The sequence below is a fragment of the Pseudochaenichthys georgianus genome, chromosome 16, assembly GCF_902827115.2.
Source record: "Pseudochaenichthys georgianus chromosome 16, fPseGeo1.2, whole genome shotgun sequence".
NCBI classification, from domain to species: Eukaryota; Metazoa; Chordata; class Actinopteri; order Perciformes; family Channichthyidae; genus Pseudochaenichthys; species Pseudochaenichthys georgianus.
In genome coordinates this window covers 26,281,711-26,298,261 of record NC_047518.2, presented here as the reverse complement: position 1 = coordinate 26,298,261, position 16,551 = coordinate 26,281,711, and the positions used below count along the sequence as shown (strand labels likewise).

Genomic DNA, 16,551 nt, shown 5'->3' with positions numbered 1-16,551 from the left:
AAAAGTGTATATATCTGCTTATTAGGGCGACCTGAAGAATTTGGGTTGATGTGTTACGTTGTCCTCCAGGACTCTCCTTCTCTCTCTCTGCAGCTGTTCAATCCTCTGCTTCTGTTCCTCTGCAGCCTCCAAGTTCCCCTCCTCCAGCAGTCTGCCAGCCGACACAGACACATTCATTATGCAAACATACTAAAACAATCATCTTCAATATTCAAATTTGTTATCTTCACTCGTGTTTTCTTGGCTTTGAATTATTACAATAAAATAACCCAATTATGAATATGAGAACACATAACTCAGGAAACCGAAGAACTAAAGCAGTTTGTTTTTAGTTTGATGGCAAAGTGCTTCTTCTGTTTGTGTGTACTTTTTAAACCTTCAAAATGTGAGCTAAAATAAGTTGAATCACTCTTAATGGCTCTCTTAATATTATTGTTGTGTGTCAAGAATGTGTATCTGGGGTTACGTACTGTAACCCAGCTTCTATGAGTATAGGCGCAGCCCTCTAAGGCTATCGCTATTTGGTAATCCCCACTGCACATGTGCAGCACTGACAGACTTATTCCACGCCCACCTATGACGTGGGCCCCACCTCCGGGCTCACTTCCGTATAAATAGGAAGTAGGCCCTACAATCCACTCCAACAGCTTTTCTTCAGCTATTCGCGGAGCCAGTGGGGCCCGAACCTTAGAGGGCTGCGCCTATACTCATAGAAGCTGGGTTACAGTACGTAACCCCAGTTCTATTTCGTATAAGGCTTCGCCCTCTAAGGCTATCGCTATTGGGTTAAGGGCGAAGCAGGATGTAGTCTACGCCCCACTGGTTCCGTCCGTTACCAGAAGCACAAAAACACACCTACTCTATTAATAATCCATGTCCATTTCAACATGCGTAAATGGAGCATCACATTCCCAGGGAATATAGCTTTAAAAAATGAATATTCTCCATCAGGGAACGAAGCTAGGCTTACTCAGGCTACCTGTCGTTTATAAAAAGTAGAGATCGAGTCTCACTTGTTAAAAACGATCAAGAGAGGGGAACAAAAGGCAGCTCTCTAAGTGCCGACAGGCAGGAGAGAGGGCATGCAATTGAAAAACCCCGACATTACTCATTCTGGCAGGCTATTCAGTACTGAATGTGTCAGAGAGGAATGGGAGACATCCCTCAAATACAAACGAATAAAAGAACAGGGGGAAGACCAAGATGCAGCAATGCAAATGTCTTTCACTGTCATTCCTCCGTGCAATGCCGTAAAGGAGGTGAGGAGGAGGAAAGAAGCCATCCAAAGTTATCACTCTCGATCTAAACGAGCTTGTGATGACCTTTGGCATAAAAACCGGGTTAGGGCGCAAAACAGTTAAGCTGCCATCTCCTTGGATCTGGAGACATGACGGAGCCACAGAGAGAGCAGACCAATCACTCACCCTTTTAGCTGATGTCAGAGCCAAGAGCAGAGCTACTTTGTCTGACAAGAACTTCAGGGGGACCTGATCTAAAGGTTCAAATGGAGCTTTACTCAGTGCGCGTAACACTAAAGCCAAAACCCATTGAGGCACCAAAGCGCGTGACACAGGTCTGAGTCTCTGTGCTCCTCGTAGAAAACGTTTTGTCAGAGGGTGACTAAACACCGTGCTGACACCAATATACGTGGCAAGATGAAATGGCAGCAGCATATGTTTCGACCGTGCTATAAGCCAATTCCTGTCCAGCAACAGCTGGAGGAATGACAGCACGAGGCAGGGGGCCCAACGGAGTCCAGGCTTCTCCCGGCACACCAAACGGAACATTGTCCATTTGGCTGTGTAGGCTGTGTGTTCAGCAGCTGCGCTGATCGAACACCTCCCTGGCTGTGAGAGAGATTTTCTTTTCAGCAATGTAGATGGAAGGAATGGAGGCTGGAGTCCGCTTTATATCAAACACCTGAGTTTATTGAGAGCCACGGCCGGGAGCATTGGCAGGGTTCTCACACGACTTCATCATGTGATTCCCCAGCCAACACTGAAGATTACACAGAAACACAGCGCAAATCTACACAGATAATCAAGGAGGAGCCTCTATTTCGCGCGTCTTCTGATCGATAATCACAAAAACACATGGATTCAGAGACAAAGACAGTCTGTTAAAGTCCTCTGGCAGTTAGTCACAGTCCCCCAACAGGAAAGCGGAACCTTTAACCCTTTAAACCTTTAACCCCCTGCTCTAAGTTATGGCAGACCTATGTGAAACACAAAATGCTTTTTTGGTACAAACACATAAACAAAAATATTTCCTTCACACTGGCGATCTATGTAGGCCGCCGCTGCTTTGTTGTCTGTTCGAATCAACACATGTTGATTGTACAGCAACAGGGCGAAGTGCTGGATTACTTTCCATATAGTAATTCCAGCACGTTTATATGGAGAGACATGTGACCCGGCCACTGTCCCCCCACTGCCTGCGACATGCACGTTCCTCAGCCTGCGAGAGATGCGTCTGTGAACACTGCGCTGTGTGACGTCACTCTGCTCAGGGGCACCCCCACTGACGTGGAGATTTTTCCAGTGGGTTAAATCCAAACCCACGGAAGTAGGAATGTACACCATGCGTCTGCTCTGACGCACGGGGTTGATACGCAGGCAAATACACCACCTCTGGAAGTCTCCTCACTGTGAAGGAGACCCAGGGGAATCACCACGTGAGGAGACACGTGTTCATGCCTAACAGCTGCATCACGGAGAGGGCTGTAACCGCCCCGCGGGGTGTGACGCGCCGGAGGAGAGCTGTCCGAGCTGCTTAAAACCCAATAGGTTTTAAAGACAGCCGGTTTATGCAGCGAGCCATGCTGCCTATAACCGACAAGTCAGGGGCAGCCGGCTTAACCGGTGAGCCTTGATGCTTATTATTATTATCCATCTGTCCATCGAACACGCGCGTCGCCACTCTGAGTAATACTCTGAGTAATACTCTGAGAGCGCGCGACCTGCTCTGGATGTGCTGTGGTTGTCATGGTGACGAGCCACATCAGAGCCCTCGCCTCCGTTGCCCGTGAAGCAGCCCAAGAGGGGCCCGGTCCGAAAAGGCTGCGAGGGGGCCTCCACACGCTGCATCTCACACCGGCTCTCATCCTGTCTCTGTTTAGGAGAAGGCTCGTAAACTGGACATTGAGGCGCGTTCACGCTCAAACCTGCTGAGGAATGAGCGGAGGTGTGTGCAGTGCTATTCACACAGTGCGTAACAACAGCCCTGGGCTCATTACGACCGTGTGTAGTATGCACATCTGGGACAGAGGAAGAACCGTGCTGCCTGCTAACCGACAGGTTAACAGCTGCACCGGAGGAGAGCTGTCACTTTCTCCCCTCTCTGCTGTGAGAGTCGTGCTCTCATGCGGGCTGAGTTCAATTCCACTCCCAGTTAAATGTCTGGGAGGGAAGAGGACAGCTCTTCTTCCAGTTGATAATGAAACCCAGGCTTGACAGATGAGATACGAACTGTATCGTCTGAAAAACCGCTTCCTCCCTGGAGCGAGCCAGCCACAGCCGGTCGTCCAGGCAAAATAACCCTCATCCCCATTCTGAGTAGCTGCTCCAACCGTCTCCACCCACCTTGAAAAAAAGTATGTGGAGCCAGGAATGAGAAACACAGGAATTTGCTGTGTTTCGGGATGATGGTTACGTGGAGGTAAGCATCCTTCAGGACTATGGATGTGAACCTCCCTGGTGAACACACTCCAGCACCTGTTTGATCGTCAGCATGGGAAAAGGCCATTCCCTTGTTGGACACTGACAGATCGAGGATGGGTCTCATTCCCCCCGCCCCGTCTCCTTCGGGACCAGAAAATAGCGGGAGTAAAAAAAAACGATTTTCTTCCCTTTGAGGAACCCCGGGAAAAGGCTTTCTTTAACCAGAGTTCCTGCCAGAGATGGGGACTCGAGTCTGCGACTCGGACTCGAGTCGCACTTAAGTCGCACACACAGAGACTTCAGACTTGACTTGGACTCGTGACCAAAAGACTTCAGACTCGACTTGGACTCGTGTGTTGGGACTCGTGAACAATCATTGTGTTTTCTATTTTTGGCGTATTAAAGGTGGGGTAGGTACATTTGAGAGAAACCGGCTCGAGATCGCTAGAATTTGAAAATACACAACCGGAGATAATCTGCTAGAGGCTGCTACTTCCTTATAGAGCCCGCCTCCTCCAACACACACGAACGCGCACATGACCAATGAGGGCACGAGATAAGTTTGTGCCCAGATGGAAGGCTGACAGGCAGGTAGGCCATCCAGTTATTTTAGCCGGGCTCATTACACAGACGTGCGCGCCTCTGTTACTACCTCGTAGTAACACAATGGCGACCGGCGGCACACCTACAGCTGTACCGCTTGTAATTAGGTTCAACTACAAAAACTTCGAACAAAACGCCGGCGGCACCAACAAAAGGAGCGCACACTGCAAAGTCTGCAATATCAAAATCATGATGCTGGCGCAACAACGTCGAATTTCACCAGGCACTTGAAAACTCACCCGGAGAGGTCAGTCACATTAACGCATGGACGGTTAGCGAACATGTTTAGCTCAGCATCAGCTATGTAATGTTAACTTAGCTTGCTACTAGCTTTGTATTTGTGATACTGATTTCTGATTCTGAAGTGTTTTGCTTATAAGTTGTTTGCATTTAGCTAAAGTGTGATGTTTTTCCTCATTGCATTGCAATAGCCTGTTTAAAGTGATCATATAACAAACAACTAATCAGTACTGATACTGTATGCTAATAGATATAGGAGTGATAATAACACAGTAAATGCTTTGAATTTCTTAGATATAGCTGTGCAGTATTCTTAACAGACTGGATAGCAGCAGACAATAGAAGGCTTATTACAACCAGAAGAGACATGAGACTTTTATTTTTTTAGAGACTTGAGACTTGACTTGGACTCGTGACCAAAGACTTGAGACTTGATCAAGTCTCACCCCACAAAGACTTGAGACTTGACTTGGATTCGTGACCAAAGACTTGAGACTTGACTTGGACTTGCAAAAAAAGACTTGTGAACATCTCTGGTTCCTGCCGCTCTGCACGGAGCGCGAGACACTGTTCCTGGGATGAAAGGAATCCTTGTATCCCGTAGAACTGCGGGGGGGAGAGGCGAATTGCAGAGACTACCCTCTACCCATCCGCCTGCTCATCCATCTGTCCATCAGACACACTCGCCGCCACCCTGAGTACCATACAGTACTCTGATAGCGCCGGGTGTACATTCTCTGGATGTGCTGTGGTTGGTGACAAACCATGCCAGAGCCCTCCACACAGGCTCTCGTTATGTCGTCGTTTAGGAGAATACTCGTAAATTGCGCGTTCACGCTCAACACCACTAAGGGATGAGCGGAGGTGTGTGCAGTGCTGTCCACACGAGGCGTAATAATGGCCCTCAGTGGGCTATGCTGCCAAGTAACCAATAGGCTATTGGCAGCCGACTTAACCGGGGAGCCTTGCTGCATATTAACTTCCCTCTGTCCATCTAACCCACGCGCCGTCACTCAAAGCGCGAACCTGCTCTGGATGTGCTGTGGTTGGCATGGTGACGAGCCACGCCAGAGCCCTACAGACGTTGCATTTCACACAGGCTCTCCTTATGTCGCGTTTAGGAGAAGACTCATAAACCGGACATTTAAGGTGCGTTCACGCTCAACACCCCTAAGGGATGAGCGGAGGTGTGTGCAGTGCTGTCCACACTGTAATAATGGCACTCGTGGCTCATTACGACCGTGTGTAGGAGGCAGGTTTGGGACAGAGGAAAAAAATCCGAGCTGCCTAAAAACCAACAGGTTTTGCAGCGAGCCATGCTGCCTATAACCGACAGGTTAGGGGCAGCCGGCTTACCCGGTGGGCCTTGCTGCTTATTATTATCCATCTGTCCATCGAATACACGCGTCGCCACTCTGAGTAATACTCTGAGAGCGCACGCATATTTTGGATGTGCTGTGGTTGTCATGGTGACGAGCCACGTCAGAGCCCTCGCCGTCGTTGCCCGTGAAGCAGCCCAAGAGGGGTCCGGACCGAAAAGGCTGCGAGGGGCCCTCCACACGCTGCATCTCACACCGGCTCTCATCCTGTCTCTGTTTCGGAGAAGGCTCGTAAACTGGACATTGAGGCGCGTTCACGCTCAAACCCGCTGAGGGAATGAGCGGAGGTGTGTGCAGTGCTATTCACACAGTGCGTAATAACAGCCCTAGGCTCATTACGACCGTGTGTAGTAGGCACATCTGGGACAGAGGAAAAACCGTGCTGCCTATAACCGACAGGTTAGAAGCATCAGGTTTAATCGTCAAGCCCTGCTGTCTAATAACCGACTGGTTAATTACAGCTGGCTTGTGCCGCGAGCCCCCCTGCCGCGCTAACCAACAGGTTACAGCCGGCTCAAACGGTGAGCCCCGCTATCTGTTGTTAACCGACAGGTAACAAACAGCTGGCTTATGCACCTCCACACGCTGTATTACACAGCGGCTCTCCTCATGTCGCCGTTTAGGAGAAAACTCGTAAACCGGATATTGAGGTTCACGCTCAAACCTGCTTGAGGACTGAGCGGAGGTGTGTGTAGGAGGCACATCTGTGACATAGGAAACAAACCCGGGCTGTCTAATTAACCGACAGGTTTTAAAGACAGCTGGTTTGAGCCGTGAGCTCTGCTGCCTAACAACCGACAGGCTGTGAGGCAGCCGCTTATGCAGCTTTTTTTGTCATCCGGAGGAGCGCTCGCCTGAACCGGGGGGAACGGGAGATCTCATTAGGCGGCTGCCTTTCCGATGATCTCCGGGAGTTCCTGGAGAATACCGCCTATCGACGGCAGAGCCGTGATGGCGGATAGAGGGACCCGTTGTCAGCCCGGCAGCCGAACCTAGGCTCGGCTACCGGGCTGACCCCGGGCCCCCACCCCGTCTCCCCCGCCGGAGGAGAGGGAGACAGGGCGGGGGAACCACATGGTGATCCGTGAATGGAGGGGAAGGAGTCGCCTGACTGCTGCCCGCCACTCGGATCCAATAAATAAAGGGCTTGGTCCATAGAGTAAAACTCCTGGACTAGCCAATCATCCTCGGCCGCAGCAGCGAGAGCGTCTGCTCTCCACTGTCTGTGGGCCAGAGGGAGACGGACACAATGAGTGCACGACACCTGGGAAGTGAGAGCCGCGTTTGCGTGCTCTAATCCCCGACAAGACTCACACCGTGAGCTCCGGTCGTAACTCATATGTCGGGTTGACACCGGGCCCCGACCCTGTTTCCCCCGTCCGGAGGAGAGGGAGGATGGGCCCAGGGAAACCAGGAATGTTTGCTTTTTAGTAAGTAACTTGTTTTGCCTGTCAATGCTTCTGCAACGGAGAGCTGAAGAAAAGTAGGAGTGGATTGTAGGGCCTACTTCCTATTTATACGGAAGTGAGCCCGGAGGTGGGGCCCATGTCATAGGTGGGCGTGGAATAGGTCTGTCAGTGCTGCACACGTGCAGTGGGGATTACCCAATAGCGATAGCCTTAGAGGGCGAAGCCTTATACGAAATAGAACGTATTCAGATGATAAAAGGTGTTCAGATAGTCAATGATAAAACCGTGTCTTATATCAGATGTCTGATTATATGATGGTTGTCTAGCAGTAATCAAACTGTTTTTTAAATAAATACAATATGTATGTATAATGAAATGATACAACGGTTCTGAATAAAATAAATTACAATTGAATAAATTGAAATCACTATATCACCTAATCACATGAGTAATCTAAAATGCATATTTACAGGAGCACATCTGTTTGAAAACATATTGTCTATTTACATAGAGTTTTGCTTTTTATTTATTTTCCTTTGAGTATACATGAATGATTACATGAATACATGAATGATTGTACTCAGGAGGGGAGTTTGACAGAGTATTACTCAAAAAGTACACAGTAAAGGTACTTCATTGTATTTGTGGTAGTAGTCTAACAAGTACTGAGTCCAACAGTACCAATTTCATTCAGAACTTATGGCTAAAAATCGTTTTATCCCTCATCAAATATAGCAGAAGTGGCTTGCATTTGTTCTCAGGAGGGGAGTTTGACAGAGAATAACTGAAAAAGTACACAGTAAAAGTGCTTCATTGTATTGTTGGTAGCGTAGCAGTCAAACAAGTAGCCTACTGAGTCCAACAGTGTCAGTTTCATTAATAACTTATGGTAAAACATATTTTTATCGCAAATATAGCACAAAAACATGCATTATTTTACTCTTGTACTAGCGTCAGTGCTGCTTCTCGGCCGATTACCGTAAAGGCGCTATTAATCGCGCACTCACAAATGAAGAGCTGCTGATTTGACCAAGCAAAGGCGAGAGACGACTGAGTTGACTGCAGTGTTCCCCTACACTCCGACAGCACTGAGTGAGCACTACATCGAGATTAAGATTAAACACATTTATTTCATTTGGGAACACACACATATACCTATGGAGTTGGCCAGATGTGTGTAAATTACTGTTCATGGTAATTTGAAAACAAATGCCGGCGTCGGACAGACATAAACACACAAAACACACACACAGAGCGGAACTGAGCACAGCACAAACACACAACTCATGCGCCTTGTGGACCGGACATCTCCTTCATATAAAACGAGTTATGGGGGAATAATCGGGCAGTTCGATGTGTGTAGAGGTGTGTGTGTGTGTGTGTGTGTGTGTGTGTGTGTGTGGTTAAAACAGCAGCCTGCAGTTGCTCTTTAGCTGTCTAATGAAGGTAAACACAGCGAAGGCTTTGTGTAAAAGGCACAGCTCCACGGCGAACCTGTAACTTTCTCGTGCGCACAAGAAAGTAGGCCTATATCGTGATGAGCAAAACCGTGTCACTTGGTCCAGGTGGTTTCCACAGAACGGACATAACATGTTTAACGACCATAAACACACTCGTAAGTATTTAAGTATTCAGGTTATCAATAACTATGTAATTTAAGTGCATGAAAACACAATTTGTTTTGATCTTGTACCTTTGGTCCACGCGTAGTCTGGTGTCGGTGGGGGGTAACAGCAGCTTCAGGGGGGGGTTCAGCTCGTTCAGCTCAATAGAAAACTTGGTGAAACCATAGTACTGCTCAAGGTCTGCTGGCATTGCATCTAAATTCAACATAAATAACAACCAATGCATCAGGTACAGTCAGAAAGAGATATGCATTGCAAAAGGGGTTCTTGCATTCTTATAAAAGAAAATCATACTTGCTCTCCAGATACATTTGGCTGAGGGAGGGTCTCCACAGAAAACAGCTTCCTGCCACTTTCCAAAGAGTCTGTGGATGACCTTCCCTTTGTTATCTGTGATAGATCCTTCCACCTCATTCACGCTTGAATTCCAGTATTTGGCCTGTGAAAAGGATTGACAGTTGGAGAAGAACTTAGTTTTAAACTATTATAACTGAGCATGAATAGACAACTTAGCGATCACAATCATGTCCTCTCGCAGTCAGCAGATGTTGCTGTTGCGTAAACCATCCCGAGCCCCAGCCGTGTGTTGCCAAGCTGCTGTATTTAATGGTAGATCAAGATGCATAATGAGTTCTGACGTGTCTGGACTTGCTACCCTTCGCAGCTTCAGGAGGTCTTTCAAATGGGCACACGCTAAAGCAATTAACCTTCTCCATCCAGTAAAGGCTTCCAATCATCAAACACTGAGAACTGTGGTGTTAGTAGTGGAGAGCATCATCTGTGTATAAGGTGTATGGACTAATGAAAACTGCATTTACTATTCTTAAGGCGACAACATCATTATTTTTTTTTCTTATTTTGAATCACACTCCATGGGGCGCACAGAGGGATGTCTACCAACACAAACACATAGGGCGTTAAAGAGAGGAAAGAAAAAGCGCTACATTATGCAGGAGCTGGAATGTACTTAATTATAATGGCTTTTAAATCACTATATTTTACGTGGAGCAGGTGTGACATCAACCCTTAAGGCCTTTAAAAGCCTTTTTGTTTGAAAGATGCTTCATATGCCTTGTGTTGAAGAAGAAAGAAGAGTAGTTCAGCCTTTAGTTTCACATTTCCAAATTAAAGACTGCATTTGTTATGAGAAATGTGAACAGAAAGCTTTTGTGGCTAAAGAAAAAGTTGTTGATAGTGGTAATGTGAGTCATTAGGGTGGGTGCATCTCTGCATACAGTTACCAAATATAACTCTTCTTTTTGTCTTACCTTAACAAAAGTGATCTTGCATTGACAAATATCACTGCTGGAGTTTCTGATGGAGATCTCTCCATAATGCTCAATCCAGCGCTGTCCACTGAGAATGTTGTGGATGCAGGACGTCACCTTGTTCCACTCATAGTGGTCTCCAAATCTAGAAACAAAAGGGATTACAACACCATTCCTTTTAACGTGACTTGGTAGATATTGCTCTATTATTTGACATGGCCCTTGGTTTGTAAAGTCTCTATCTATGAGTCTTAGAATAAATAATGCAAAAGACTCACCCCGGCAGAGTTACATGAGTGGTGCCAACAGGAAGAATCTCCATTGATTTCCCCCAGAACTTGTTCTTACACCTCACATCTACAAAATCAATCAGAAAGAAAGTAATCATACACTTTCAGCATTCATCTTAGAAAGCCAGCCACTGTTCACATATATTCAAACACTGACAAAGGACCAGATTCATTTCTATATTCGACTACCTTGCCAGAAGATGAAGTTTTTAGACTCTGCGTGGCAAGCTGAGATCGGTGGGTGATGGCTCACCTGATGTTTAAAACAACTGGGTTAGTAAATTGATTTAATAAAAATGCTTCCAGTGCATGCATTCAAATTATTATTAGAATACTGGGATTATGAATAGCACAGAGACTGGATTCATGCATACCTGCTCTGCAACAAATGTAAAGCCTTTATCTGGCCGGTCACATTCGTACGTCTCTCCCAGGAGAGGGTTAAAAGGCTTTCCCCCTGTTCTGTAGTAGCTGGATGCATAGCCCGATACAACAAATGTAGCTATGTATACCTGCACAAAGAGAAACGATTACAGTTAGTATTGCCTTTGTGATAAAGTCTATTACAGAACAATTTGTGTTGAACATACATTTCGAGATCAGCAGAACATTGAACTACATGAGGTATATCATCTTTATAAAGCACCACATATTATTGGTCATTCACCTCCATGCTGTAAGGAGCAGAGTTACTGTCTGAATACCCGGGCACTTGCACTGAGCCAAGAGCATACATATAATTACTTCCCCATCATAATGGGAGGCCAAGGATTGGAGCTGACATCGACTTCAGCTGCTATTTATTTCACATTTATATACTGTCTGTGGCACTTCTGTCCTTTATAACTAGCTGACTCCACAGGCTGTAGCTCCACACCTCCCACACCACAGTGAACAAAACGCAAGCAAATGACTATCATTCCAAAGTTCGGTGTTGCAAATGTGAGGAAGTGAAACACCCAAAGAGGCACAATCTTGCCCTTTGCCTGCAGGAAATCAAGATCTCATTCAAGCACTTGACAATACCTCTGACACTGGGCAGCTGAAGTCACTGGTCTAGAGGAATAAGAGCGGGCAAAGATTGAGTAACTCCTGGTTCTATCCAAATATATATATGTTTAACCTGTTTGTGTACAGATTTAACAAATAGGATATAAAATGTTTATTAAGCTTTAGAAGTGCTGGGTAGTTTTCACTTTAGAGAAAGAAAGCTGTCTCCCTTTTCCTGTCTATAATGTAAGCAAAGCTACGTTAATTGTTGCCTGGCTTGATAGAGCATCAATCTCATCTGACTCCTGCAAGGAAGAGAATAAGAGAATTTCTAAAAATGTAAAACTATTCCTTTACAAATTTAAGAATGAGTCAACAGTTATTTCTATTTCTTTATGGCTACCTGGGGAAAAAACATTTCACATGGACACACCCCATGTGAAAGCAGAGTGAGCTCTAAGTCTCTTTCTGGTCCTTGGTGTGATGACAAGTTTCTCAAAAAATCCACTTTCCTTTCACTTTTACAGACTAGCTTCACCAAGGGCAACTGCTCTTGTAAAAGGAGGCCCATTATGTGCTGAGAGAGAACATGTGAACCTAGCTCTGCCCACACACTCACACATAAAAACGGTGTGTTTGCCATCTCACCATACGTTCAAAAGGGTCCTGTGTGTTAGCAGCCCTGTCCAGCAGCTCGCTGTACTCCAGCTCCTCACACAGTCTCTGCAGGGCGTTCAGCGGCTCATTCAGCTGTACAGGCATCGCCACTTTGGACAAGTCTTTGCCGATGTTGTTCCTGAGGATGTTCCACAGGCTGATGGAGCTGTTGTTGGGGCTGGGCGAGGGCAGGCAGGATCTACGCTGATAAAGGACAGTGCCTTCTTCCACAGAGCCTGGTAACAGATGGTGTTAGAGGTCAGAGGACACCGACAACCTTTTGTGTGGTGAATGCAAAAGTGGAAATATTTGTGTGATATCCAAGGTCCAAGGTATGTCCAAAATCTTACCTGAGTTTGGTCTCTCACATTCTGTCTCGTTGCAGAAGTTGTCCATGGAAATGTTGTCACTGATGTCACTAATGTATGAGTCATCCTCCGACGCCTAAAAATAATCCAAACTTTAACTATCGGAAACAATTTCAATACAACCTGGGATTGGGCAGGTCTCTCTCAATATCCTGTAACATCAGCAAAAAAGCGACTGCAATAGAGATGAACGGTCCCTAAGGACCCGGTGACTATAATTTGCACCTGAACTTGCAGTATTTTTAGATTAAAGTAATAAACTTCCATTTTCACATTGCTTCCACTCCAGCTGCTATCTGATCCTGCATGCTGTATGAAGACTCGAGGAAATTAAACTGAAGTGAGGGACACTTGTTTAATGACACATTAAAAAAGTGGTGTTAGGGAAGGTAGTTTAAAAGGCATGTTTTCTTTTTGCAACAGCACTGATTGTCACAATGTGTTTCAAATGAGAGGTTACATCCATTCAAAACCTCTGGCGTGTATTTCTGTCTCGATTGATTTTTCTCTCCATTTTATCACGCAGATCTTTTCCTCATACAATAGTAGAAGCAAACGTGACAAATGACATGACATTAACAATAATTGTACGTTTAAGCAACCCTAATTGTCAGTTCAGCTGCTGATGGTGCCAGTTAAGCCTTCACACTTACCTCATTTTCTGAGGAACTAGAAGACAGCAGAACTTCCTGTGCATCGAAGAACTCGGACAAAGACTCTGTGATTGAAGCTCTGCTCTCATTGGAGACTTGATGTACGAGTGGAAGGGATTCATCAGCAGACTCCTGTTTCTAGGAAACACAGTGTTCACAGCTATAATTAAGAACAAGAAAAGAGCAACATCATCAAAGCCAGAATGGGCAATCACAGGGAAATTCAGAAAAGCATACAATCACAATGATTGGATAATGTGAGGATTGCAAAACAAAATCTCAAATTCAATATATTGGAAGACAGTTATCAATAAAATACATGATCATACATATATTATATTTTCACAATATAAATGACAATTAAAATTGCGTTTTGAAATGTATTTCAGTTTGATAGAAGGTGATATATATTTATTAATCGGTGAACTTTGACATCATGCAACAGAGTGCATGCCTCTTTCTTTTTACTATACAGGAACATTTTCATGTGCCATCGTTTGAGTTAAACAGCCATAAATTCGCCACAAATTTGAACCTTTTAAAAATGGAAGACTTTGTATAAAAAAACTAAAACTAAATTTGTATAAAAGAATGATCAGTTTTGCAATATATTGCAATCAACCTTTTTTCTAGAGTCTGTATCCCAATATATCACTGTATAATGTTTTTAAATCCAGTCAGAAGTGCACGTGTGCAAGAAGTGAACTCTTCTGTCTGGCAAGTTGTTAACACAAAACAAGATGCACATTCAAAATAAACTCATAGCATTCATATTGTTCTGCTGAAAACAACTCAAAACATGAAACGAATGACTAACGAGAAGTACTTTCCACAGCGGCACACATAGAAGTGAGCACGCCCCTACATCCTCTGTTATTGCCGGAGCTGATTAATTGGCCTGGAGATAATCTCTGAGGAGGCAAATTAGTTTTGCACCGTGTGTTCAAACACATTTCCGGATCAGCTCACACTCTCTGGTCAGCAAAAGATTAAGAGAGTAAAGAGCTTCCTTTGGAGACAATAACGTGAAAGGTAATCTTCCCCTGAGCCATGTGATAGTAAAACACAACCACAGGACTGAGAGGAAGCACTTTCTCATAGCAAAAATAATGGAAATACAACAAAATTGAGGGGGCCTTGTTCCCTGAAAAGTTTGCATTGAAGAAAATCACACTTTTAATAGTCATTGTCTTGATAAAAAGGGAGGAGGAGAGCAACATTTGCAGAATTTGGATGAGAGGGAAAGGACAGCTCATTCAGTCTGTGGCAAAGTCAATACTGTGTGGGTTAAAAAAAAAAAAAACTGAGATAATAATAATCATAGTGATGGTGGGGGTGGGGGGGAGAAGAGTCACTGCATTCCTGCACCAACCTGTACAGGGGCAGTGACATTTATTAGTGTGGGCTCTACGATGCGGGACTCGGCATGAATCTTGCACAGGCGCTCCCTCAGCTCAGAGTTGTGGGCTAAAGCCTGTAAAAATAACCAGTGTAAAAATGTTTACATCACACATCCAATCAATCATTCAGACAATACTAATACCTACATGTCCTTACTTGAGCTGCTTATGGTCACATGCCATTTACTTTTATTATAGAGATGTGTGCATGTGCTATCACTGCAGGCCTATTACTCACTCATAACTGACTCCATGTGAGGTAGGTAGAAGCTAACACACCCAGCTAGGTATTTAAAGTGAACGAAATGTGTCGGCGTAAAGAGCACAGGAGTTCTAAAGCTGTTCTAAAGTCAGCATGACAATGAGTAAAACATAAAACATAAAATAGAAAAAGGAAGGTGGGAGGCAGCAGCCACAGTTAACATGATGACCATTTTGAGTATGGATATGTTCAGGTGGGCAGACCTCACACCGGCAGCTAGTAATCCCTCAAAGATGCTCAGCAATGCGGTGCCGGCTTCTGAGAGGTAAGTCTATAAGAAGGCGGAATACTAATTTCTACTGACTGACAATATTTATGTGTAAGGGTGTGAGTTTGTGTTGTTTCACATACCGTTGTCAGAGCGTTCTTCAAACCGACAACCTGAGGAGAGGTAGGGGGAATTGTTTCGTGGTCCACACATTGTTTTAATCTCTCTTGTTCAGATGTTAGTGTATTCAGGGCCGTCTTCATGGTTACATGAACTGTAGAGATAGGAACAATTAACGAGGGGAGATTTTTTCAGTGCGAACAAATTTGCTTTAATTTCAGTGCCATGCAGATTCAGTCAAAGTCTATCACGCCATGCTTTAAAATGGAAAAAGTGTGACATTTTGATGATCTCCTATCCATTTGCAAGTCACGATCTTAATTAATGTTTCGTCTTACTAGATCGAAACTAGAATCGCATATCCTTAGCTTCATCATTTTGAATGTGCATACATCTGACAGTTGAAATGCCAGCAGAAGTGATAGTTGTTCCCCAGGGCAAACTTTAAACTCATTTTACAGGGAAAGTGGGAATTGTGTGACCATTACGTAAAAAAACAATTATTCTCATTATGCCATGTCAAGCCTCAGGTATCTGAATATAAATGTCAATGAGGAGTAGCCGAAAACTAATTAATACCCCTCTTTCAAATCAAAATCAGCTGGAGGACACGCAGAACACACTATCAGAATCCTAATGAATGTAAACTAAACAATCAGTAATTACCAGCTGCCATTGTCACATCTATTTGTTATGTACAACAACCCACTGCCATTTACATGCAAATAAGACAGCTGTCTGACAGATTTATGTGCACTTGGGGAGATTTACATGGTAAAAATGGTGATTTAAGATGACCAGCTCATAATATTTGACTCACAGTTGGCAGCAACGCGACAGAAGTCCTCCTGCAGCTTGGTCACGTCAAAAGCTGAATCCAGCGATTCGGTGTCCGCCTTGTCGTTGGCGAGCGCAGCTGTGGAGAGGTTGGGGTTCGAGGCATGGAGGCGCACAGAGCTAGAGGAGATGCAGCTGGGCACCTACAGTAGAGCAGCAGGAATACAACTTAGAGGGATTCATACGAAAAAAGAAGAAAAAGGATCACATGTCATTATTAAGATGTGTACCTGCAGAGTTGCTTTGACATCTTTGTTGTAGTTTTTAGTGCGCCATTTCTTTGGAAGTCTCTTTTCCTTTTTCGGGCTGTCAAACGTAGATGCCTAGTGAACAAAAAGATAAAGATGGTCGAGTTGTTTTTTTACTTTGAAGGCTCTTCATAGGAAATGGTTTCATTGCTGGCAAAGACTTATCAATGTTTTCTATATTTAGAGGCAAATGACTTGAGGGCAACAAAAGAATTGGCGGAGAGAAATGATAAAAGACAAAAGTTATTTTGCATTTTGAGTGATCCAGTTTTGGATGTGAGTAAGTTCATTTACTGCACAGTTTCTCAGGCTTAATATTGAGAACAATCCAGCTC

At 44.8% G+C, this 16,551-nt stretch overlaps 1 protein-coding gene across 3 annotated transcripts in view; it reads right to left on the bottom strand.

Moving 5' to 3' along the window:
• osbpl3b (oxysterol binding protein-like 3b) overlaps nt 1-16,551 on the bottom strand; it is a 59,435-nt gene that overhangs the window by 990 nt on the left and 41,894 nt on the right. The window contains exons 9-22 of one of the 3 annotated variants that reach the window (XM_034103526.1): nt 16,199-16,291; nt 15,952-16,111; nt 15,155-15,285; nt 14,514-14,615; nt 13,142-13,273; nt 12,471-12,564; nt 12,112-12,356; nt 10,848-10,985; nt 10,663-10,726; nt 10,462-10,540; nt 10,184-10,328; nt 9,210-9,354; nt 8,984-9,110; nt 32-151 (exon numbers count right to left, since the gene is read on the bottom strand). In XM_034103526.1, coding sequence (XP_033959417.1) covers nt 32-151; nt 8,984-9,110; nt 9,210-9,354; nt 10,184-10,328; nt 10,462-10,540; nt 10,663-10,726; nt 10,848-10,985; nt 12,112-12,356; nt 12,471-12,564; nt 13,142-13,273; nt 14,514-14,615; nt 15,155-15,285; nt 15,952-16,111; nt 16,199-16,291 — 1,775 coding nt within the window. Of the gene's footprint in view, nt 1-31; nt 152-8,983; nt 9,111-9,209; nt 9,355-10,183; nt 10,329-10,461; nt 10,541-10,662; nt 10,727-10,847; nt 10,986-12,111; nt 12,357-12,470; nt 12,565-13,141; nt 13,280-14,513; nt 14,616-15,154; nt 15,286-15,951; nt 16,112-16,198; nt 16,292-16,551 lie in introns of all 3 variants that reach the window. The other 2 variants (XM_034103525.1, XM_071206149.1) reach the window with 2 other exon arrangements.